At 41.0% G+C, this 25,176-nt stretch overlaps 1 protein-coding gene across 10 annotated transcripts in view; it reads right to left on the bottom strand.

Annotated features, from left to right (window-relative positions):
- Positions 1–622: 622 nt before the first annotated feature.
- HTR7 (5-hydroxytryptamine receptor 7) overlaps positions 623–25,176 on the bottom strand; it is a 99,464-nt gene continuing 74,910 nt past the window's right edge. For 2 of the 10 annotated variants that reach the window (XM_024739525.1, XM_024739527.1), the window contains exons 2-3: positions 21,303–22,061; positions 11,760–14,207 (exon numbers count right to left, since the gene is read on the bottom strand). In XM_024739525.1, the coding sequence (XP_024595293.1) occupies positions 14,096–14,207; positions 21,303–22,061 (871 nt within the window). In that variant the 3' untranslated portion in view covers positions 11,760–14,095. Of the gene's footprint in view, positions 768–11,112; positions 11,333–11,759; positions 14,208–21,042; positions 22,062–25,176 lie in introns of those variants that run through there. The other 8 variants (XR_003002489.1, XM_024739526.1, XM_024739531.1 and 5 more) reach the window with 8 other exon arrangements.

The raw sequence follows: 25,176 nt of genomic DNA, 5'->3' as shown, positions 1-25,176 counted from the left end.
TCTTCCTGACAAACCTCAGCTATTACCTAATTACCCTCATTTGTCTTTGCTTTAAAAAACTAGGGAATTCTCTCAGTTCTCAGCTCCAATGGAGCGGGAGAGAGACCTGGCCCGTGGCGTAGATGGATTTGGTTAACAGCTTGCTTTCAGCTGCAAGGGACGGTGGGGGGTCTGTAAGTAACTGAAAAAGGTCTGATTTGAGCTACTATTGCCAACACTGTCTGAAATTTCTATAAACACTCTCTCAGGTTCAGACATTGATCCAAGGAATGTATCTTGTAAGAAGGGGACATTGCCTCTGAATAATGGATTAGTGTATTTGACCAACTGGCTGACCATAAAGAGACAGCAAAAGATGAGAGAATGGGATACAGGTGAGTTAAGTTTTAATAAGGAGACTATAGAAAGGCACACATTAAAGGGCAATAGCAGTTAGGGCAGTGTATTAGGGTTCTCCAGAGAAACAGAACCAGTGTTATTTTATATATATTATATATAGGTTTTTAATATACATACATCATATATATATTATTTACATACATATCAACCAATATTCTATTGAGATATATATATGCATATATATAGATAACTATGTCAATATCTATACATATATAGAGACAGAGAGTTTTATACACATACATATATAAAGAGATTTATTATAAGGAATTGCTCACGTGATTATGGAGGTGGAGAAGTCCCTCGATCTACCATCTGCAAGCTGGAAACCCAGAAAAGCTGGTGATGCAGTTCAGTCTGAGTCCAAAGGCCTGAAAACCAGAGGGCTGATGGTCCCATTTCAAATGCAGGAGAAGACTGACGTCTCAGCTCAAGTAGTCAGGTGTAGAGTGAGTTTTCCCACCCGCCATCTTTTTGTTCTATTTAGGCCCTCAGTGGACTGGATGAAGCCCACCCACATTGGGGAGGGCAATCTGCTTTACTCAATCTATGGCTTCAAATCTCATCCAGAAACACCCTTACAGAAACACCCTGAAAAAAACATTCAGCCAAATATATGGACACCCCATGATCCAGTCAAATTAATACACAAAATTAACCATCACAGGCAGGCTGCAATAGAAAGGGATAACCAGAAGAAAGCACTGAGATACTAGGTACCTAGAAATGCAGGAATCCAAGAAAAGGATTTGGAAGCAGGAATCACAGCCTTTGTTCCCTTCACCATGATCTGGGATTTAACCTTGAACAACTGCTTTTGGGTATTCAGTGTAAGATGAAGTATTTGGAGAAGCAAGAGTGAGTCCCCTCTGAGTTCAGATGCATATTTCCAGGCCCACAAAAACAGTCAGTAACCAGTGAGATGCATTTTGCATTTTGTGGAAGGGAGAACGTAAGGAAAAGTACACATCAGCTGGAAAGCTCACATTTCTTACTTACAAGTTAATGTCCTTGAGCTCCGTAAACCTCAGTCCCCTTACCCAAAAAATGGAGATAAGACCTTTTAGGGTTGTTTTGAGGATTAGCAGAATGACTGGTGAGTAAAAAACACTCAATTAATGTAAGCTGTATCAATCGCTGCCATAACACACACACACACACACACACACACACACACACACACACACGATGGTGAAAGCCTGGACCTTCGCCAAGGTCAACATCTCATTCTCAATGGCTAATATTCAACACATATTTGACAAAGATCAACTCTTTGTTTTGTTGACAACATTCTGATCAGCTGCTTGGCCATGGGGACAGAAATATGATGCACTGATTCTTAGCCGACCCTGTGCTAGCACCAATATTAATTAGTTTACGCCAGGAATTCCTCAATAATGTAGGAATTAGCCAGGTCTGCACTTAAACTTAAAACCCATATGTCTTTAAATATAACTGAAAACTATCTAAGATGGCCTGTGGGTTATTTCCTTCCACAAACTTGCTGGATTTTTGGTACCAACAGTAGCATGGAATCCTAAAGGGTACTTACAAGAGAGTTTGTGAGAATCTTGTGTATTCCTCTGACAAGATTCTGTAACCATATACAAATGATTTAAATATTGTTTCACACTCATCACGCTTTCCATACTAATTGCACACAGAATCAGCTAGATGATTCAGTTTTCCAGCATCTGTGGGAACAGCGATTCTCAACATTTGGAACCCGGATGAGCTGTACCAGAATCACCGGTTAGGCACCCTCCACTGCACCCCAGGGCATAATGAATCAGAATTTCTGTAAATGGGGCCCAGGAATCTTTATGTTTAATAAGCTCCCTGGATCATTCTTATTCAGAGTGAAGTTCAGAAAACACTGGGTTTAAGATATAAGGTGGTATGGCTACTGTTAGAATTAACATTTCTAATATCAGAGCCCTTCGCCTTCAAACTCTGTGGCTGACATTCTATCAAAATTCAGTCTCTTTCTTTGCCTTACTTAAGAAAAATTCAGTTAACAGAATCATTCCAAAAAATTAAACAGTTTTCCCTGCCTTTGGGTCAGCATTCTGGATTCAATTCAATTGTAGATAATTAAAGAGCAGAAACACAGAGCAGGGGAAAGTTCAGTTGTTTAAAGGCTGTGATTTGTGACCGTGGGTAACTACCCCAGGGGTAGTTCTCAGGGGTGAGCTGTTCCTCCCCCGCCCCATCAGTACACTCTCCCTATATCACACTCATCACATGTGTTGTGTCCTGCCTTGCATACGTGCCTTGCACACTTGGTGTTCTGCACATGTCATGGTTATGCTACAGTCACTTCTCAGCTGGGGAAGTGCTAGGCTTTCCCTAATTGAGTAACTGCACACTCCCAGTGGATGATGGTCGGTTTTTGTGATTCATTTCTTTTCCTCCACGTGATGTTTGCTCTGACCATATTTACTGCAATGCAGTTTTACATCTATTGAACTTAATAAGGAAAAAAACTGAACTTATATTTTGTAGGTTTTTTCACTTCACTTTTCTCGTAATAATCATTTTTATTATATTTTTAAATGCATAGCTGTGTCACAGATTTAAAAAACATTCCTTCACCAAAGATAGTTTGCAAAGCACTGCTCTATATCACATTTTGTAAACAACTTCAGACAAAACAGCTCTAGTTTACCATGTTCTCACTTGCTAACCAGGAGGGGGTTGTACTAGATCAGCCATGAGATCCTCTAGGTCTGTAATTCGGTGTGTATACAGTATATCTCATTTACCTATGGGTGGATTATTCACTTGTGAATTAACCATGACAAACTTTTATATCTACACTGACGTTCTGCTGCCTCTCCTCATAGCTCTGCACCATCTCTCCCCCTGTGAGACTGTGTAGCTCTAAAGAACATTTTAATAATAACCCAATCAAAATGTAATTAAGAAAGGTAATTTGGCACCAAAAATATCATATAATACATAACAAAAATGAATTCTAGATAGTTCTTGCCATCTGCTATTTTGCATTACCACTTCTCTCCTCCACTGAGATTTAAATATTTATACAAATGTATTGAAGTATGCATTTCTTTTTGAACTCCCTGCATGTGCCTTATCATAGTAGACATCATAATTTATTATAATCATTTGTGTAACGTTTCAGCTTCCTTGCTAAACATTTAGCTTCACAAGAATGGAATGCACTTCTGTCTTACCACTTAGTTCTACTGTTTAGATAACCTCTGACATATTAATAAATACTTATGTGATTGTATGAGTGAATGGATGAATAAATGAATTTCTTAGAGGAAGAAACATGGATTAGTCTTTCATTTCTTTATTGTCTCCTGAGTATTTCTTGTCCATTACCTTCCTTTTGTTCCATAATCTCTGAGCACAAATTATATAGTTTGAATAGAATCTAAGATTTCATGTGTCTATTCAGGGAGCCATAGTTACAAGATGTCTTAATTCCTTCTCAGGTTTTTGTAAAGTGCCAGATGCCCAGAATAACTGTTACCTGTTAAGTCTACTTCTGATAAGTTATCAACCTCTCTCCCTTTCTGTTTTGGATTAGACATCATAAATTTTGCTTTTAGATTTTTATTGATGATCACACCACATCTCTCTTGCTTGCATTGTATAAGCAGGGTTTTGGTTTTGTCTTCTTTTTTTAATGTAATTAGCCAGCAGGAGCTTAAAAAGCAAAGTGTTTTAAGTTAAGAAATTACTTTTTTTCTCCAGAGAAAGTGTTGACAAAGCAAGTTGAAAGAGAGACCCAATTAAATAAACTTCTGTCTCTGGGCATGAGATCCCAAGGTCTGCATGCCTCACGTGTAATACTAACAAGGCCTTCCTTTTTGGATTTACTCTGCTTAGATTAAGGAATGACATCACAATATGCATTACTCCCAGTGCTTTCAAAATGTGCTGACTTGATGAAAGTTTCCAAATGGCTTCTTTGTAAGCTGTTAGGGACCATCTGGCTAGCTGTAGATAAACAAGTTTCAACATATGGACCATAACACATACATGGCACTGCTTCACTAGTGCAGAAAATTAAGAAAAGGTCGCTCTCCTGACATGAGAAACTCATGCTAAAGATGCAGCACCATGTAGCGGAGGGCCTGCCCTAAGTTGCACATAGGAAAGCTTAATTCCAGCTCCTTCCTGCCCACTCACTGCACGTGTCACTTGATTATACCAAGTCTCCTGGATTTCCTCATCTGAAAATTAAAAAGAATGCCAAGTCAACGTTGGCTTTCCTCCTTCTCTTTCCCTCTCTCCTTTTTTTCCTTCCTTCCTATTAAGAAATATTTATCAATGTTTTATAGTTCTCAGCACATGGGTCTTTTACCTCCTTTTTTAGGTTTATTCTAGGTATTTTATTGTTTTTGAAGTGATTTTAAACAAGATTGTTTTTTACTTTCTCTTTCTGATATTTCATTGTTAGTGTAAAGAAATGCAACAGATTTCTGTATATTAATCTTCTATCCTGCTACCTTGCAGAATTCATTTATTATTTCTAATAGTTTTGTCTGGAGTCTTTAGGGTTTTCTCTATACAGTATCATGTCATCTGCAGATAATGACAACTTACCTCTTCCCTTCCAATTTGGATACCTTTGATTTCTTTTTCTTGCCTTATTGCTGTCACTAGCACTTCCAATACTATGTTGAATAGAAGTGGTAAGAGTGGACATCCTTGCATTGTTTCAGATTTTAGCAGGAAGGCTTTCAGCTTTTCACTGTTGAGTATTATGTTGCCTGTGAGTTTGTCATAAATAGCTTTTATTATGTTGAGATATGTCACCTCTATACCTACTTTGGTGAGACTTTTTGTCATGAATAGATGTTGAGTTTTATCAAATCCTTTTTCTGCATCTATTCTATTGATCTTTTTCTGATCATCTATTGAAATGATCATGTGGTTTTGTCTTTTTTTTATTAATGTGATGTATCACACTGATTGATCTGTGTATGTTGAACCATCCTTGCTGCCCTGGAATGAATCCAACTTGATCATGGTGTATGATCCTTTTTATGTATTGCTGGATTCGGTTTGCTAAAATTTTGTTGAGGATATTTACATCTATATTCATCAAACATATTGGCCTGTAATTTACCTTTTTTGTAATACTACAAAGCTACAGTAATCAAAGCAGTGTGGTACTACAGGGCATATACTTAGAGAAAACAGTAATTCAAAAAGACCCATGCACCCCAATGTTCATTGCAGCACTATTTACAATAGCCAGGTCATGAAAGCAACCTAAATGCCCATCGACAGACAAATGGATAAAGAAGATGTGGTATGTATATATAATGGAATATTACTCAGCCATAAAAAGGAACAAAATTGGGTCATTTGTAAAGACATGGATGGACCTAGAGACTGTCATACAGAGTGAAGTAAATCAGAAAGAGAAAAACAAATATGCTATATTAACACATATATGTGGAATCTAGAAAAATGGTACAGAGGAACCAGTTTGCAAGGCAGAAATAGAGACACAGATATAGAGGACAAATGTATGGACACCAAGGGGGGAAAGGGTGGGGTGGGATGAACTGGGAGATTGGGATTGACATATATGCACTAATATGTATAAAACAGATAACTAATGAGAACCTGCTGTATAGCACAGGGAGCTCTACTTCATTTCACTGTACACCAGAAACTAACACAACACTGTATAACAACTATACCCCAAATAAAAAACGAAAAAGAAAAACAGTGTGGTATTGGCACACAAAAAAAAGACATATAGATTCAACAGAACAGAATAGAGAGCCCAGAAAGAAACCTATAAACCTATGGTCAATCAATCTTAGACAAAGGAGGCAAGAATATACAATAGAGAAAAGACTGTCTCTTCAGCAAGTGGTATTGGGAAAGCTGGACAGCCGCATGTAACTCAATGAAGTTAGTGCACACCCTCACACCATACACAAAAATAAACTCAAGATGGTTTAAATACCTAAATATAATACATGATACCATAAAACTCCTAGAAGAGAATATAGGCAAAACTTTCTTGGACATAAATCATAGCAATATTTTCTTAGATCAGCCTCCCAAGGAAAAGAAATAAAAACAAAAAAAGTACATGGTACCTATTCAAACTTAAAAGCTTTTGCACAGCAAAGAAAACTATCAACAAAAAGAAGAAACAACCTACAGAATGGGAGAAAGTATTTGCAAACAATGCAACTGACAAGGGGTTAATTTCCAAAATACAGTAACAACTTACACAACTCAATGTAAAAAAAAAAACCCAAACAACCCAATCAAAAAATGGGCAGGGGCTTCCCTGGTGGCACAGCGGTTGAGAGTCTGCCTGACAATGCAGGGGACACGGGTTCATGCCCCAGTCCGGGGAGATCCCACATGCCGTGGAGCGGATAGGCCCATGAGCCATGGCCGCTGAGCCTGCGTGTCCGGAGCCTGTGCTCCACAACGGGAGAGGCCAAAACAGTGAGAGGTCCACGTACTGCAAAAAAAAAAAGAATCCGCCTGCCAATGCAGGGGACACAAGTTCGAGCCCTGGTCCAGGAAAATCCAACACGCCACGGAGTAACTGAGCCCGTGAGCCACGACTACAGAGCCTGTGCTCTAGAGCCCGCAAGCCACAACTACTGAGCCTGTGTGCCACAACTGCTGAAGCCCAGAAACCTAGAGCTCATGTTCTGCAACAAGAGAAGCCACCTCAATGAGAAGCCAGTGCACAATGAAGAGTAGCCCCTACTCGTCGCAACTAGAGAAAGCCCGGGTGCAGCAACAAAGACCCAATGCAGCCAAAAATAAACAAAATAAAATACATTAATTTTAAAAAAAGTCTACAAAGAATAAATGCTGGAGAGGGTGTGGAGAAAAGGAAACTCTCCTACACTGCTGGTGGAAATGTAAATTGATATAACCACTATGGAAAACAGTATGGAGATTCTTAGGAAAGTAAAAATATAGCTGCCAAACTAAAAATAGAGCTACTATATGATCCACCAATCCCACTCCTAAGCACATAACTGGAAAAGACAAAAACTCTAATTTGAAAAGATACATCCACCCCAACGTTCACAGCAGCACTATTTAAAATAGCCAAGACACGGAAGCAACCTAAGTGTGCACCAACAGATGAATGCATAAAGATGTGATACACACCCACACACACTAGAATATTACTCAGCCATAAAAAAGAATGAGATAATGCCATTTGCAGAGATTGGTTCAAGATGGCAGAGTAGAAGGATGTGCTCTCACTCCCTCTTGCGAGAGCACCGGAATCACAGCTAACTGCTGAACAATCATAGACAGGAAGACACTGGAACTCACCAAAAAAGATATCCCACACCCAAAGACAAAGGAGAAGCCACAATGAGATGGTAGCAGGGGCGCAATCACAATAAAATCAAATCCCATAACTGCTGCGTGGGTGACTCACAGACTGGAGAACACTCACACCACAGAAGTCCACCCACTGGAGTGAAGGTTCTGAGCCCCACGTCAGGCTTCCCAACCTGGGGGTCTGGCAACGGGAGGAGGAATTCCTAGAGAATCAGACTTTGAAGGCTAGTGGGATTTGATTGCAGGACTTCGACAGGACTGGGGGAAACAGAGACTCCACTCTTGGAGGGCACACACAAAGCAGTGTGTGCATCGGGACCCAGGGGAAGGAGCAGTGACCCCACAGGAGACTGAACCAGACCTATCTGCTAGTGTTGGAGGGTCTCCTGCAGAGGCGGGGGGGTGACTGTGTCTCATCGTGAGGACAAGGACACTGGCAGGAGAAGTTCTGGGAAGTACTCCTTGGTGTGAGCCCTCCCAGAGTCTGCCATTAGCCCCAACAAAGAGCCCAGGTAGCCTCCAGTGTTGGGTTGCCTCAGGCCAAGGAACCAAAAGGGAGGGAACCCAGCCCAACCCATGATCAGGCAAGAGGATTAAAGTTTTACTGAGTTCTGGCTACCAGAGCAACAGCCAGCTCTACCCACCACCAGTCCCTCCCATCAGAAAACCTGCACAAGGCTCTTAGATAGCCTAATCCACCAGAAGGCAGACAGCAGAAGCAAGAAGAACTACAATCCTGCAGCCTGTGGAACAACAGCCACATTCACAGAAACATAGACAAGATGAAAAGGCAAAGGGCTATGTACCAGATGGAGGAACAAGATAAAACCCCAGAAAAACAACTAAATGAAGTGGAGATAGGCAACCTTCCAGAAAAAGAATTCAGAATAATGATAGTGAAGTTGATCCAGGACCTCGGAAAAAGAATGGAGGCAAAGATAGGGAAGATGCAAGAAATGTTTAACAAGGACCTAGAAGAATTAAAGAACAAACAAACAGAGATGAACAATACAATAACTGAAATGAAAAATACACTAGAGGGAATCAATAGCAGAATAACTGAGGCAGAAGAACGGATAAGTGACTTGGACGACAGAATGGTGGAATTCACTGCTGCGGAACAGAATAAAGAAAACAGAATGAAAAGAAATGAAGACAGCCTAAGACACCTCTGGGACAACAGTAAACGCAACAAAATTCGCATTATAGGGGACCCAGAAGGAGAGGAGAGAGAGAAAGGAGCCAAGAAAATATTTGAAGACATTATAGTCGAAAACTTCCCTAACATGGGAAAGGAAATAGCCACCCAATCCAGGAAGTGAAGAGAGTCCCAGGAAGGATAAACACAAGGAGAAGCACACCGAGACACGTAGTAATCAAATTGGCGAAAATTAAAGACCAAGAAAAATTATTGAAAGCAGCAAGGGAAAAACGACAAATAACATACAAGGGAACTCCCATAAGGTTAACAGCTTATTTCTCAGCAAAAACTCTACAAGCCAGAAGGGAGTGGCATGACATATTTAAAGTGATGAAAGACCTACAACCAAGATTACTCTAACCGGCAAGGATCTCATTAAGATTCGATGGAGAAATCAAAATCTTTACAGACAAGCAAAAGCTAAGACAATTCAGCTAAGCTGGTTCTTTGAGAAGAAAAACAAAATTGATAAACAATTTACAAGACTCATCAAGAAAAAGAGGGCGAGGACTCAAATCAATAAAATTAGAAATGAAAAAGGAGAAGTTACGACAGACACCACAGAAATATAAAGCATCCTAAGAGATTACTACAAGTAACTCTATGCCAATAAAATGGACAATCTGGAAGAAATGGACAAATTCTTAGAAAACACAACCTTCTGAGACTGAACCAGGAAGAAATAGAAAATATAAACAGACCAATCACAAGCACTGAAAATTGAAACTGTGATTAAAAATCTTCCAACAAACAAAAGTCGAGGACCAGATGGTTTCAGAGGTGAATTCTATAAATCATTTAGAGAAGAGCTAGCTCCCATTCTTCTCAAACTCTTCAAAAAACTGCAGAGGAAGGAACACTACCAAACTCATTCTATGAGGCCACCATCACCCTGATACCAAAATCAGACAAAGATACTACAAAAAAAGAAAATTACAGACCAATATCACTGATGAATATAGATGCAAAAATGCTCAAGAAAATACTAGCAAACAGAATCCAACAATGCATTAAAAGCATTATATACCATGATCAAGTGGGATTTCTCCCAGGGATGCAAGGATTCTTCAATATACGCAAATCAATGTGATATACCATATTAACAAATTGAAGAAGAAAAACCATATGATCATCTCAACAGATGCAGAAAAAGCTTTTGACAAAATTCAACACCCATTTATGATAAAAACTCTCCAGAAAGTGGGCAAAGAGGGAACCTACCTCAACATAATAAAGGCCATATATGACAAACCAACAGCAAACATCATTCTCAATGGTGAAAAACGGAAAGCATTTCCTCAAAGATCAGGAACAAGACAAGGATGTCCACTCTCACCCCTGTTATTCAACATAGTTTTGGAAGTCCTAGCCCCAGCAATCAGAGAAGAAAAAGAAATAAAAGGAATACAAATTGGAAAAGAAGAAGTAAAACTGTCACTGTTTGCAGATGACATACTATACATAGAGAATCCTAAAGATGCCACCAGAAAACTACTAGAGCTAATCAGTGAATTTGGTAAAGTTGAAGGATACAAAATTAATGCACAGAAATTGCATTCCTATACACGAATGATGAAAAATCTGAAAGAGAGGAAACATTCCCACTTACCATTGCAACAAAAATAATAAAATACCTAGGAATAAACCTACTACAGATGTAGAGAGCAAACATATGGACACCAAGGGGGGAAAGCGGTGGGGGGTAGGGGTGGTGGTGTGATGAACTGGGAGATTGGAATTGACATATATACACTAATATATATATATATATAAAATGGATAACTAATAAGAACCTGCTGTATAAAAAAATAAATAAAATTCAAAAATTCAAAAAAGAAACAAAAAAGAAAAACAGAAAAAAATAAAACCACTTACAGGCATCTCAAGCACATAACACCATGGTAAACGCTTTAAGAATTTATGAAACAATTTCCAGAAAACCTAGGCTCTATGAGTGCCTCTTGTATAGTATTTACAGAATCAAACTAAGGCAACAGTCCCTATGTTATCTCTTACAAGTACATTACTGCTCAGTAATCCTTTCCCAACATTCAGTCTTACCAAAAGATGACAGCTGATATCCTAGAGTGAGAAGAGGGATTAGAATAGTCATTCTTGCTGAACAGTCCAAAAATATATGTAAAATGTTTACCTCAGTGATCTTCCCAATTCTTAGTTAAAACAAAAGCTGTACCTTTGGCACAAATTATATCATAGGTGAAATAGTATAAACTGTTTGACATTTTTTCTCATTCTCTCTCAATTTCTACCTTTTCCTTTCCTTTGGCTGCCATACATGGAAAGCACAGTGTCCAATGTCCAGCCTCTGTAGCCAGAATGAAGCAGAGAGTTCAAGGATCAGGCGTTCAAGTCAGGCAGGATAAAGAGCCAATATGAAAATCTAAGGTCCTAATAAAAAAAATTAAACACATATGAAAACCTGCATCAACCCAATTAACCGTAATGTCCTGTCTTAAACTACAGGAAAGAAACATGTCGTTCCCTACAAACCGATACAGCACTTACTATACTATATGGTGACAAGCTGAGAAATGTCTGCCTTCTGATGGCAAATTCCTCAAAAGGAAGGACTTACTTTGTCCATTCTGTTTCCCTCGATGTTCACAGTGCTGAATGTAGCAGGAACACAATAAATGCTCATTAATCAAATCAGGGAGTCACTATTTTTTTTTTAAAGTTACAAAATGGATGCAATTAATTACAGAACTGTCTTAACTACCTGTTAGGATTGTAGCAGATATATAAAGTTTGCCCTTCTGTTATTCCATGTAGAGCGACATTTATAACATCAGACCTTCAATTAAAAGTCATTTAAGTTGCTTTATTACAGCTACAAATAAACTTTATTTGATGTAATGTAATAAAACATTTTCAAATTTAACAACATTTATCTGACCAGAAATAATCATTTAAATTATGAATATAATTATTTACAGTTACTTTAGCAAATCTGCGGTTCAGGAATTTGTACAAGCTTTGTTGGAAAGGACAGTGCCCACCTCCCCTTTCAGAAAGGCAGACCCTTCCCCGTGTGTTGTAAGAAGCAATGTCAGTGAAAGTTGGAAGAAATCCACCATCCACGTTGGAATTCCACATTATCCTGTGAGAGAACAGCTATATATATTATAGGAAAATAATATTCTCTTTCAGTTCTCTTTTGTCAAATGAAGGTTGGTATTCATTTTGTCCCCTTAGAGGTACTCTTCTCTGATCTACTGTCTTTCTGTCTCCCTAGCTCATACATATTACACAGAACCATTTTAAAAATATACACTATCTACAAAGGGATCTTTTCTGTTTCCTGACCTGCCCTGAATGTCTACCACTTTGGGGAGAGGGAGAGGAGAAGAACAGAATTGCCCAGGCGCACATTTGATTTAAGATACAGAGAACACAAAAACCAATCCTCCAGAAGGAACAGAATGGTACTCTGGAGGGCTCCTAACACTGGCCCAGGTGACCTCCGATGCACACAGTTTAATAAAACGCTGCTCAGTGAGAATTAACATGTGGATGTTCTATCTCCAGAAGCGTCACAGTCTTCCATGGAAACCCCATTATTCCCATACTTCCTCCCCCAATCCTCCCAGTTAGGGACCAGCCTGTGGGCCCACTGCACCCAGGTGTAAACGACAGTCACAAGTTCTGTGCCAACGATCATGTTACTATATGGTGTGGTGAGGTAGCCCCCGCTCTTCATCCAGGGAAAACTCCCCACAGGAGGAATTGCCCTCACCTCTCAGGATCCCCCAGAAGAAGAGCAAGTGCAAGAAAAAGCTTTATCCAGGTTTCACTATTCTCTCCATCCTGAGATGTTCCTGAGTTAACACCATAATGAGAGAAGCGAGTTAACAAAGAAAGTACACTGGTGGGGACGTCACAGGGACCCTGCAAAAAAGCCAAACTGTTTGACAGAAGCTGAACAGACACTGCTCTGGGAGATCATTTGTGGTAGCTGATGACGGGGTTCTGTTTTCTAACGTGGACATGCAACGTATTCATCACTATGCTTACCGCAGTTTGCTGGGGAAAACACCCTTCTGTCCCACAACAAAATACATCTGTCTCAAAAACAAAAACCAAAACAAAAATACATCTGTCTCATACATGATTCCTGAATATTCACCACAAGGCCTAGACTCAGAAGCATGGGAAGCGTGCATGGGAACTTTCTTCACTTGCACGGACTTGGACAGAAGCAAAGCACCAGAAACTGTTTCCTTTCTGGAACTCAGTTCTGTGCGTGTGCTTACTGCTGAGCTGATTGGGCTGTTTTCATCTGCACACCATAGCAGTGATCCATAGGAAAAAAAGGAGAGGTCACCATCCCCCTCATAATATACTTTGAACAGCAGGTATACTTTGCTGGTCACATTTTAGCCATCCCAAGAAAGGACAGAAGCCTCATTCCAGTCCGAAGTCTCAGCAAATGATTTCGTTCTGTTTCCACCTCTGTCTTGCCTTGTTTATTTCATCTCCATTATTCTGCTTTTGATCATGAATCATGACTTTTCTTTCTACAGTAGTCAGAGTTTTGTCTATAAAGAGAAAGAGAGAGAGAGAGAGAGAGAGAGAAAAAGGAGGCAAGAAAATGATTTAGCAGAACTGTAAATGTGAGTTTTCATTTTGTGGTGGGTGGATTTAATTTTTACTGCATTCAGTAATTTGAATTATTTGTGGTTTCTAAGGGATTATGAGCATCTAAGGGGAAAGAAAAAGTGCTATGGCTCTTTTCATACATTTCATAGCTTCTATAAGTTGCCAGGGCCTTGATATATTTGCAAATCAGCTCCAGATAACCCTTTAGAAATTCACTTTTATAATATAGCTTTAGCCCAAAATGGCTCTACTCTCAATAATCCTTGCAAAATACTGCTGCACTTGCCATACTTGAAAATAATAATGTTGGCTACAGTGCGAGTATTCTCCCCGTCAAACCTAGGAGGGTGTACTATAGCAAACCCTGTGTGCAGAGACTGGGAAACCCCACCTCCCTGACTTCCTTCCTCCTAGATTCACAGAAGTGCCATGAGTCATGGAGAAGTTTTGGCCAACAGCTGAGGAAGTCTCTTTCTCCGTAGTGTAGAGCCACAGTCCCTCTAGATACACACTCTCCTACCTCTGTACGATCACAGGACTCAACTTACCGAACTATATCCATGTGCATGAGAGCCAGGTCTTAGAGGGTCCAGGGCCTCTGCCTTCCCATCCCATTGAAAGTGCCCCTCTCACTTGGCTGTCAAGACTTGTCGGATGGGTTTCCCTGGTGACAGGATCAGTTTCTCCATAAGACACCATCTCTCGTTTTGTGCCTTACCCCACGTGATGGTGCCTGAGGAGAAGCACCGTGCTTCAGCTCGGACCCGTGGCTCCAGGCTGCTGGGTATGTAGGCGCAGGCACTGGAAAAAGGCTGTGTCCCCGGTGGGGCTCCACACTTATTCTTAGCCTGGGGCCTCTGCCTCTTGTCCCATAGAGGAGACTGCACTTCCTCTGCAGCTCGCAACGGCTCGTGAACTTTACTGAATCTCTCCCGGCTCCAGCACCGTCTCTGAAGTCCCCCTTTCCTCACCAACCACCTGCTAGTCAACTTCCAAATGTCCAGACATCCTTGGCCTCTTTTCTAGTCTCAATGCCACCCTCCTCGTGCAGGCCCTCCTGACAGGAGACCTCACTTTTACATTGGTCTCCAACCCATTTCCTTTCTCCTGCTGTGAACCCCTATTTACACTGCATACCTTGTCTCACTCCATTTCAAAAACCCTCCTCTCTCCCCACACCCACTTTGCCTACCTGCCCTCCAAGCTGACCCCAATTTACTCAGTTTCCAGGTCCTGCTGAAGACATACCCCAGGTTCTTTATGTACCTCCATCCATTTCTGTGTCCCTCTGTCCATACTGTCCCCTCTGCTTTGAGTAGTCCCAAACCCACCTCCACCCCTGCCATCCCTTAATCCTGCTCTTTATTTAAGACCCACCCCAAATATCACCTCCTTCACGATTTCCACCATGGATATTTTCTTTCTAAGACATGCCCCCGAGGCTTATTTTTCTCGTAGGTATGTTTGTACTGCTTCATTTTATTTTGTGCTATGTGTATTTACTGTCTACTAAGAAAACAAACAAACACAAATATTAGAAAAAGCAAGAGAGGTCAATTGCCTGCATTTCCTACTTTAAAGAGGCTGCGAAGTTAAAATGTAGGCAACTACAAAGCATGATGCGAACAAGCTATTATTAGTACTAATTGATGATTTAATAAAAATAAAGAGCTGAATTCTAGCTAGTTAATGATGAGGAAAATACCACTCTGGGGAAAGAAAATCTATGAAACAGCCAAATTTTTGTTTGTTTCTGTCTTTAAGACAACATCCCACCACAGATAACCAGGTGCTTGATGCTTCTTCCTAATTTCCACTGGGACCCGTTTCATCCTTTTTTTAAAAAATCACTGGTTTCTGTAAAGAAAAGGTAGAAGCACCCTGAACTCCAAAGCTTCAGTACAAACCAGGGAGCAGCATATTGACAGAATTCATGGCAGGAACTCAAGGTTATTCCACAAGAACTGCAATTGACAGGGATTATAAGAGGCTCATTGACGAAAAGAAGGGAGAAGGGAAGGCAGAGCTACTTCAAAACAATTTCATGAAATTCTTTTATATGGAAGTATTTTAGAAACTGCTATTCAATATTGTTCACAGTAATGGTGTCAAAGAACAAAAGTCATCTAAATGTGACACTTAAAAGCCATTTATGGTGATTCAAAGCAAATCCATAAATAAAGCCATCAAATTAAAAAAAAAATCCCTGCTTCTATCACATTATCACATTTGGTTTTATATTACCAGTATTTGAATACTGGTGAAAAGGTGACAAAGACTGTAATTTAGACTAGTGAATTACAATTACCAGTGAAGTATTTATAGCCTTTTCCCTCTATTCACTCCCTACCCAAGGAAGACTCCTGAGTGCCTGCCAGACTCCTGAGCCTCTCATTATGTTGATCAAGAAAATGGGGAAATATTTGGAAGTAGCAATACACAATCCAGTAGACTGTTTTTACAGGAAAAGAGGAAAACTATTATATAGGAGAAAAAATAGAGCCAAGAAAGTGGAATTAGGGACAAAAGTAAAAGAGACTAGAACCCAAGCAGCCAGAGGGGAAGAAAAGAGCTAGAGAGATTGGAGGGAGCAGCCCAGAGTCTCTAGGTTGGCCAAGAAGTGTGAGCGCTAGAGAGATAGGGTGGGGGGACAAAGGGTTCTAAGGTTTGCTGTGAGCTATGGACTGGATGCCACATTATTCTTCCAGAGACTCCAGTAGAGTTAGGATTGCTTGGGGTTATCCAACTGGTGTTTACCTGAATGCAGCTGTGCAGAGCATGGACCATGGTGGGAGTTCTGGTTACTAGTCTTTTACCAGCCACTACCACATCTACAGCCACCCAGCCCACTGGACTGTGAGCTTCCAGAGGCAAGGACTGTCACTTATTCATCCTTATATCCCAGACATTCCTGGCGCCACGCCTTGTACACAACAAGCCCTCAAATGTTTCTGGAGAAAACAAGCCGATGAAGAGATGCCTTACTTCCAGCCTCTAGCTTCTAATTCATTCCACATGATGCCACTAAATCAGTCTCCATGGCTTTGGTGATTCCATTTTCCTACTTGCAGAGATTTAGTTGACGGCTTCCTTCTGCCCACACTAGGGTTTCTCAACCTTAGCACTATGGACGTTTGGGGCTGGGTGATTCTTTGCTCTGGGGGCTGCCTGTGTAAGCCAGGATGTTTAGGAACGTCCTCAGCCTCTACCCACCAGATGCCAGGAGGTCTTCCCCTCCCCCAGTTGTGACAACCCAAATGTCTCCAGACATTGTCAAATGTCCCCTGGGGACAAACTCACCCCAGGTTGAGAACCACTTATCTACACTAAAAATCCCAAATTTCTGGGGCTGGAATGGAAGATCCTTCATAATTTAATTTATTTGACCTTTCCGTTATGATCTCTAAATCTCCCCTACAACAATGCTTAGCTTTGGGCAGCCTGTCCTTGGCGTAAGGTCCCACACTGACGCCTCTATAGCAAATGTCTCCTTCATGTGGAATGCCATCTCTAGTCTCCTTTAGTTATAAATGCTTTAACGTTCATAGATGTACTCGAGCCCATATCCTTCCGGAAGTCTTCTCTGATCAGTTAGGGAAATCACTGAGTTACTTTCCTCTCTTTTGAATCCTATAGCTTTTCCTGTCTCCACCTTTCCTGTGTTCTCAACACAAAAAGCGTGGATGAGCACGTGTGTGTTTATGTACAGTCTGTACAATAGAAATACATGCACTAAGGCAGGAAAGACATCGTGTGTTTTCTGTATCCTCCTCAATGCCTGGCACAGTTATAAACAAGAATTTAAAAAGGAGTCCTCCCACCTTGGAACTGAAAAGAAAGCAGCCTGGTATAGAATTTTTTAAATAGCAGCTATTCCAACTCTCTAATTAGAAACTTCCTAGACTTAATAAATAGTTAGGCCATTCATCCCAAATGATTTTAACATTCCATAATTATAAATAAGATCAATAATTATAAATTCGAACGGAGAGATGTAATGAGGACACAGTCATTTTCTGAGGCCAGGGGAGAGCAAACTATGACCCGTGGGCCAAACCCAGCTGGCTACTTGTTTTTGTGAATAAAGTTTTATTGGTACACCACCATACTCATTTGGTTACTTGTGTCTGGGACTGCTTGCTCACTACAAAGCCAGAAATAAGTAGTTTCAGTGGAGACCGTATGGCTAGCAAAGCCTAATTATTTACCATCTGGCCCTTCACAGTAAAAGTTTGCTGAGCCCTGTCTTAGATTGACAGGAAGGTAATACCCAAGACTCCGCATTAGCTAAAGACACAGAGGCAAATATCCTTGGATGTTATGTTGGCTGATTTACTTTCATAAAAGTCATAGTATTGTGGAAGTTAAAAGTACATTTAAACACAGACGTCCTGTGCTCAGATTCAGCTCCACATGGATGGCTGAAAAAATTATTTGACCTCCCCAACAGAACGGAGATGAAGGAACCCACCTCTCATAAAGTCATAAGGATTAAGTGACATAATTCACATGGAGTGCTCAGCGTAATACGTGAGAGTGAATCATCAATATATGTGGGTGACTATTATTTCAAACTGGAAAGCCTGTTTGTGTGACATTTGAAAATTAGCGTTTTGTAAACTATCTGAATTATGTGTGAATTATTAGCTTAAATAATCAATAAAACTATTCTCAAGTTCTCTGACTGTATAGGAAGAAAACTAACAGAGTGGTGTTTCCTAGTTCAGGATTTCAACGGTTCTCTCCTAGTTTCTATACTGGCTACTTAACTGGACGCCCCGCCACCAGTCTTTCCATTTTATCCGCCCTTCCCACTGCTGCCAGGGAGACTCTCTTCAAACGCATCTTTCAGCATGTTACTCCTGGGAACTGAAACCAACATGCTTTCCAGCTCCTGTGCTAAACAACTCTGGGGCCAGGCAAAATCACCCAGTACTTGTTCCAGGAAATAGTTGTTTCCAAAAGATAAGACTGTGGACCAACTAAACAAGCTTACTCGTCAATAGTAAGACTATTAGACTTACTGATAGTTTGCTCATGAATACTGGCATCGAGGTGCCTGGATGGGAGGGGAGTTTGGGGTGAGAATGGATACATGCGTATGTATGGCTGAGTCCCTTTGCTGTGCACCCAAAACTATCACAGCATTATTAATCGGCTATACTCCAATATAAAATAAAAAAGTTAAAAAAAAAAAAGGCCCTCACTTAGTTACACCCACCAATCCACAGCTATCATGTCATAATCCCTGCCCAGTCCTTACTAGTTCCCTACCTTAACATGACCCAGCCCACGCTCTAAAACTCTATCAATATCCTTTGCTTATTCCCTCCATCTGAGAAGCTATCAAGTCTCTGTCAGGGAGGTGTCCTCCTAAGCTACAGTAAGTCTAATAAACTTAACTTACTTCTATTAACAAGTTTTTTCTAAATGTCTTCTTAGAGAGCTGATGGCTAAAATCCCCAGCTCAAAACATTCAACAGCTCTTCACTCCTACAGACTCAAGTCATTTGACAAGTAGTGCTGCGTAATAGCTAAGAGCACATGCATTGGAGTGATTCATACCATACCCGCCACTTAGGGGCTATGTGATCTGAGGTAAGTTACTTTACGTTCCTGAGCCTCAGTTATTCTTCTGAAAATTGGGGATGCCAGAAGCACCTACTTTACAGGTAGAACGATGTACACCATGACAGCATGTAGTAGGTGTTCAATAATTGTTAGAAATTATTACTTTTATTATCCAGTACAGTGTCAGGCATTGTACTAGATTCTGCAAACAGAAATTTGACTAAGACGTAGCTCCTTCCCTGAAGGAATTTAGAATCTGGTCCTGGTGAACAAACACTAGTGGTCAATTCAGTAAGAATATTATAGGCCTGGAAAGATCCCTGGGGATATAGGTTGCTCATTGCATATATTCTGAAACCTAAGATTGTATTCTTTCTTAAAAAAAAAAACTCTAATTTTTTACTGCGAACAATTTCATATGTACCAAAGAGTGTATATAATAGAAGTAAAAATAAATACCTGTGAAGCTATTTCACAGCTCAAGAATTAGCATATCTGTAGTCTTACAACTTTGAGTTCCTAGGACAGGAAATGATGATCTCTGATTTCCCTTATCCATATTAAGGAGATGTTTCTGCCTCCTTCATCCTGGTGATGAGTTAGAGAACAAGCTGAGTCCCCTGAGGTTTTCAGAGCCATTTGGGATATATCCTAGGTTGGGAGCCCCTAGAGTCTACTGTAATCCATGAGGGCACTTTGGGACCCTGTTCCCCTGAGACAGAGAGCACAGAGGTCTCCCTGGCCATCTTGATCACAAATAAGGCTAGTATATGGAGAGTATATAGAGGCAAGAGACAGGCTAGTATATGGAGAGTATATAGCGGCAAGACTCACATGATGTGGGATCTAGACCCAGTGGTAACGCTCATCACTGTGGGATATCTCACTTGCCAGGACTCAGTTACCTCTTCTGTCAAATGGAGGTCTCTGGTCTATTCCAGAGAACCATGTTCAGTGAAGAGGGATAACTCTTCTCTCACATCCAACACTGATCTAATCTCTCTCTCACCAGCACCTTCTATTTCCTCAATCCAGTTTCTTCCCCTCAGCTTTCAAACATAAAGATGTCTCCTCTACCTCAAATTTAAAACAAGGTCTTCACTGGACCTGCCAACTTTGCTATATTGTCTCCTTCCTGCTTTACAGTGCCAAATTCAGTCATATGTGTGTTACATGTAAAACCCATTTCCTTATCACCACTGGCCCTTTGTGGTCCTTTTTTGGATCCCAATGCCCACTGTGATTGCTTCTTGGAAAGCTACTAGTGCTTCCCAAATTCAGCAACTCTCTATCAATTCCCAACTCCTAAAGATGGGTAGTACTTTCTAAAAGCTCTGTAGTTTTCAAGACTTTGCTCCATCCTGGCATCTCCCCACACGAACCATTCCATACTGCCCCAGACTACTCGGGCCCTTCTCCCACCCTCCTCGTGCAGGCCCTCCTGACAGGAGACCTCTCTTTTACATTGGTGTCCTACCCACTTCCCTTCTCCTATTGTGAACCCCTATTTATACAGCATACCTTGTCTCACTCCAGCTCAAAAACCTTCAGCTCTCCCCACACCCACTTTGCCTACCTGCCCTCCAAGCTGACCCCAATCTACCCAGCTTCCAGGTCCTGCTGAAGACACACCCCAGATTCTTTATGCACCTCCATCCATTTTTGTGTCCCTCTGTTCATGCTGTCCCCTCTGCTTTGAGCAGCCCCAAACCCACCTCCACCCCTGCCATCCCTTAATCCTACTCTCTATTCGAGACCCACCCCAAATATCACCTCCTTCGTGATTTCCACCAGTGAAGGACGAAGTCATCAAAACAGTTTTACTGGATCTAAGAGTAATAGCAACTAAAATGATAATGTTACAAGAATCAGAGGTATAAGGACCTAAATAACATCCAATTTATGGAGAAAGGATAAAAAAACATCACCTTCCTTGTCAGTACTGACATCAATTGCAATTCATCAGCGAATCAGTCTCTTCTTCCAATCCAACTAAAAACCTATCTTTGGCTTTTGGAATTCTATTGGGTGGAAGACTGGAGTCTACAGTATTCTAAATGCAAATCTGATACGCTTAGTAGAAAATAAGCTTGCTACTGATTCTGGAAGCTTTCTACGATGTGCTTCCAAAAGGAGTCCCATATAAGGGTTGGGGGGATAGAAGGAAAACAGTGATAAATGACCTTACAGCACAAGCTCAGGTCTCTCAGGCCTCTCGGCAAGTTTCAGGGCCTCGTGCATGCCTGCAGCCGAGAGCTTCCGGTTAATATTCCGGTACTGGCACTGGAGCAGGCTGCGGTAGGTGGTCCTCAGGTCCCGGTTGAAGAAGGCATATATAAAGGGGTTAATGAGAGAGTTTGCATAGCCCAGCCACAGAAATGTCCTCTCCACCCACAGCGGGATGCAACTGCACGCGGTGCCACAGATGAAGGGTCTGGCCGTCGAGAGGAGGAAAAACGGCAGCCAGCACACACTGAAGGCCCCGACGATGATCCCCAAGGTGGTGGCTGCTTTCTGTTCCCTCTTAAAGATGGACATGTTTTTCCGTTCATGTTTGAGGAGTCTCGAAAGGTTTGCACACTCCTCCACCTCCTTCTGGAGCTTCACCATGCCGTTCAGGGAGACGACGCTGTCGGGCTCCTCGGGGCGCGGGAAGCCGGGGAACTTGTGTTTGGCGGCGCTCTTCCTGGCGGCCTTGTAAATCTGGTAGTACATGAAAAGCATGACGGACATGGGGATATAAAATGCCACTGCGGTGGAGTAGATCGTGTAGCCAAAATCCTGGCTGATCAAGCACACCTTGTCATCATTTACGTTCTGAGCCCAGCCGAAGAGTGGTGGTAAAGTGATGGAGGCGGACAGAAGCCAGACAGAGAGGATCATCTTGGCCATGCACTTCCCGTTCTGTCTCACGGGGTACGTCAGCGGCCTCGTGATCCCAAGGTACCTGGGAGAGAAATGGAAAGAGAACACGTGACTGCCGTGATCACAGCAGATCAACTGGGGAGTACCACCAGCCAGGGACTAGGCTGTGTACCTAGTAGCTCTCTTCTTCACACAGCCCTTCCAGGTAGGCATCATTATTCCCATTTCATAGAAAGGTAAACTAAGACTCTGAGAGGTTACCTATTTTTTTCCAGGTCACACAGTCAGCCAAAGGCACTGCCAGCATGTCCATGCTCTTTTCATACCTTGTAGCTTCTCACAGACTGTGTAGTCAATGAACTATAGATTCAACATATGCCTCCCCCCCCACCATGATCACTGCCACTGAAATCAGCCAGGAACAAAAGGTCAGGCCTGATGGGATGTTGTGATGCATCCTCGTGAGTTAGCCAAGCTCTACCACACTCGGATATTACACACCCACTGATCTCCTCTGTTGTCTTAATCCAGGCCAGCTCTGAATTCATTTTCAGTTCCCCTTTGCACTGAAATGAAAGCACTTCTTTAAGATCAGAGAGAGCTGTGAGATATTTAGGAAATCCTAGGGTTTTGGAATGGAAAGTAGCAAGTGATCATTTTTTTATCCCCAGAAAATTCTCACGCCAGAGTTATGTCCGAGGAACAATCTATAAAACGAAAGCAGCCTGCCTCGTCTCTCCAGTTCTAAGGAGGATCACAAGGAAGGGCATAATTCTGAAAAATATTAGGCAAATTCTGTGCTTAGTTCTATATAGAGAATAGATATTTCTCTGTTTCTGTTATCAAGGATTTATAACGCAAAAGAGACTCAGCAAACAGAGAAAACACAGTTGGCAAGATGTTCTGTCAAATGCTTGGTATTTTTCCGCTTTCCAAATTTGTTTTCTCCTCTGTATTTAATAGTCTTAGCTTCTATTTGAGAGAGGATTCAAAGAGCACGTGAGAAGCTAAGATAGGTAAAAGCTGGCCATTTTGTTGGTTTTCTACTTCATTTATGTACATAAAAGATACACTCGTGAAACACGAAAAGTTATTTTATGAAAGTAGATCACTTGGTGGTTTGGAATTTTAAAAATAATTATTTTTGTGATAGAAATAGCCTCATGTTATGTTTGAATTATTTCACAAAAGTCACAAATCATGCTTTCACAATGAAAATTAGCATCAATGCAACACTTACAAGGCAAAATTGAAATACAGTAAAAAATGAATAAGCCAGATTTGCTTATACAGTGAGAATATTCATTCCATCCTTCAACAAATATCAATAGAGTTCCTTCTATATGCCAGATGCCGTTTTAAATGTTGGGAATATGGCAGTGAACAAAAGAAACAAAAATCGTGAATGCAGGCACATGGGGAGATCATGCAGGGGGTGAATGGAAGGACTGAGCCTCGTGGTAATGTTGAAGGGACTTCTGATCCCTCCTCCCAAGGATGCAGGGGTTAGTGGTACCAGTTCTTCATTTCACCTCTGCCTTCCCTTGTCCTTGATAAAGCTGACTCACAAGCACTATCTCTAGGTTTTTCAGCTGTAACTAGGATTATGTTTTGGTTCCTGGATAGAATGAAGGACGAGAAAGAGGGAGGTTCTCCTGAGAACTCAAGAATAAGAGCTGAAAAGGAAGGGAAAAGAGAAAAGGAAGTGGGAAGGAGGGAGCAAGGGAAGAAGAGGGGAAATATAGAGAGAAGGGAAGTGTGAAGTAGCCTCGACCTTACATAGAATTGCCAAATTATCTGAGTTTTAAGCTATGGGGAAAAAAAAATTTAAGAAAAAGAAAAAAAGGTAGATGAGGAAAGCCCTGAAGAAAGGTGTTAGAACTGACTGCACGCTCACAATCAAGTTCATCCCTGCCCTGAGGCTGAATGCAGAGTTTCCACCAAAAAAAAAAAAAATATCTCCCCTTCTTTGCTTTGGTTCAGGAGCTCTCTCCAAGTTTTTCCTGCTGGAACTCCTTTGCAAACCTCTCTTTTTGGACCTAATCCTTGCTCTCTATCAACTCCTGTGAATGGAGCCTTTGGGCTCCTTCCCAGATTCCCCAGGCAGCCTTTGCCAGGGCTTGGACTTTGATTATTTTCTCCCTTTGCCTGTAGCCACAGGCATAAACTGCTTGTTCCCAAGCCTGAACCTGGCTTCCAGGATATTGTACCAACCCAGGTTGGAGGTCCAATGACAGTGATTAGTTCATATAGTTTCCCAGGTGGCCACCAGATGGCACTGTCAGACCATCTTACATCTACTTACTGGGGGGTTGGGATGGTAGGTAGGTAGAGCAATACTGTAGGTGTTTGTTGGAAGGAGGGAGAAGGAGGATTACTCATGACAAGAAAATAAATTATATTGTATTTGGGGGGGTCATACAAAAAATTAGCAAGCCTGGAACTCACAACCTGGTAAACTCCGATTCTTGAGGAAGTCAGTTCCGTTTTCCCTTCCATCCTTCACATTTTCATTACTTAAACAGGGATTTATATCTTCAGGCTTACTTAAATCTAGCCTCTCTCCTGCTCACATAAGTAATATCAAATCTACAAAGATTAATCCTTGAGAGATTAATTAATTGAGTATCAAATGACATCTCAGAGTATTAAATAATCTCCTAAGAACGACATACTTATTCATCCTAATATATTTAGTCTGACTTACATTACATTTCAGTGATGAGGACTCAGTCCTTCCTGGATATACAAATTATATTCCATAAACTTCCCTATTTTAGGCTCCATTCTCTAACGGCCTCAAGTAATGTCTTACAGTAAAGGGAATTATATTTTCTTCTTTAGTCTCCTGGATACCACCTGGGACTTTTAAAGGCTAAAATCAACCAAAAGATGATCAGAAAAAAAATATGAGTGCTCGTTAAAGTGTCTGGAAATAAAACAAATAAACAAAAGTCAACAACTTTCTAAAAAAGGATTAACAATCAGAAAATATCATGGAAGAAAATAATTTCATTCACAGCAACAATCAAAAAATTAAAATATCTAGAAAAATCTTTTTAAATGACCAAGGCCTATACGAAGAAAACATAAAATGATACCGAGAGACCTAAGGGAATGCCTGAATCCATGAGAAAAAAAAAATTTTAATAAGAATATCTAGTATTACAAAAGTGCCAATTTTCCCTTAATTAATA

This window comes from Neophocaena asiaeorientalis, unplaced genomic scaffold, assembly GCF_003031525.2.
Source record: "Neophocaena asiaeorientalis asiaeorientalis breed wild unplaced genomic scaffold, Neophocaena_asiaeorientalis_V1.1 scaffold597, whole genome shotgun sequence".
NCBI lineage: Eukaryota > Metazoa > Chordata > Mammalia > Artiodactyla > Phocoenidae > Neophocaena > Neophocaena asiaeorientalis.
This window is presented reverse-complemented; position numbering and strand designations above follow the sequence as displayed.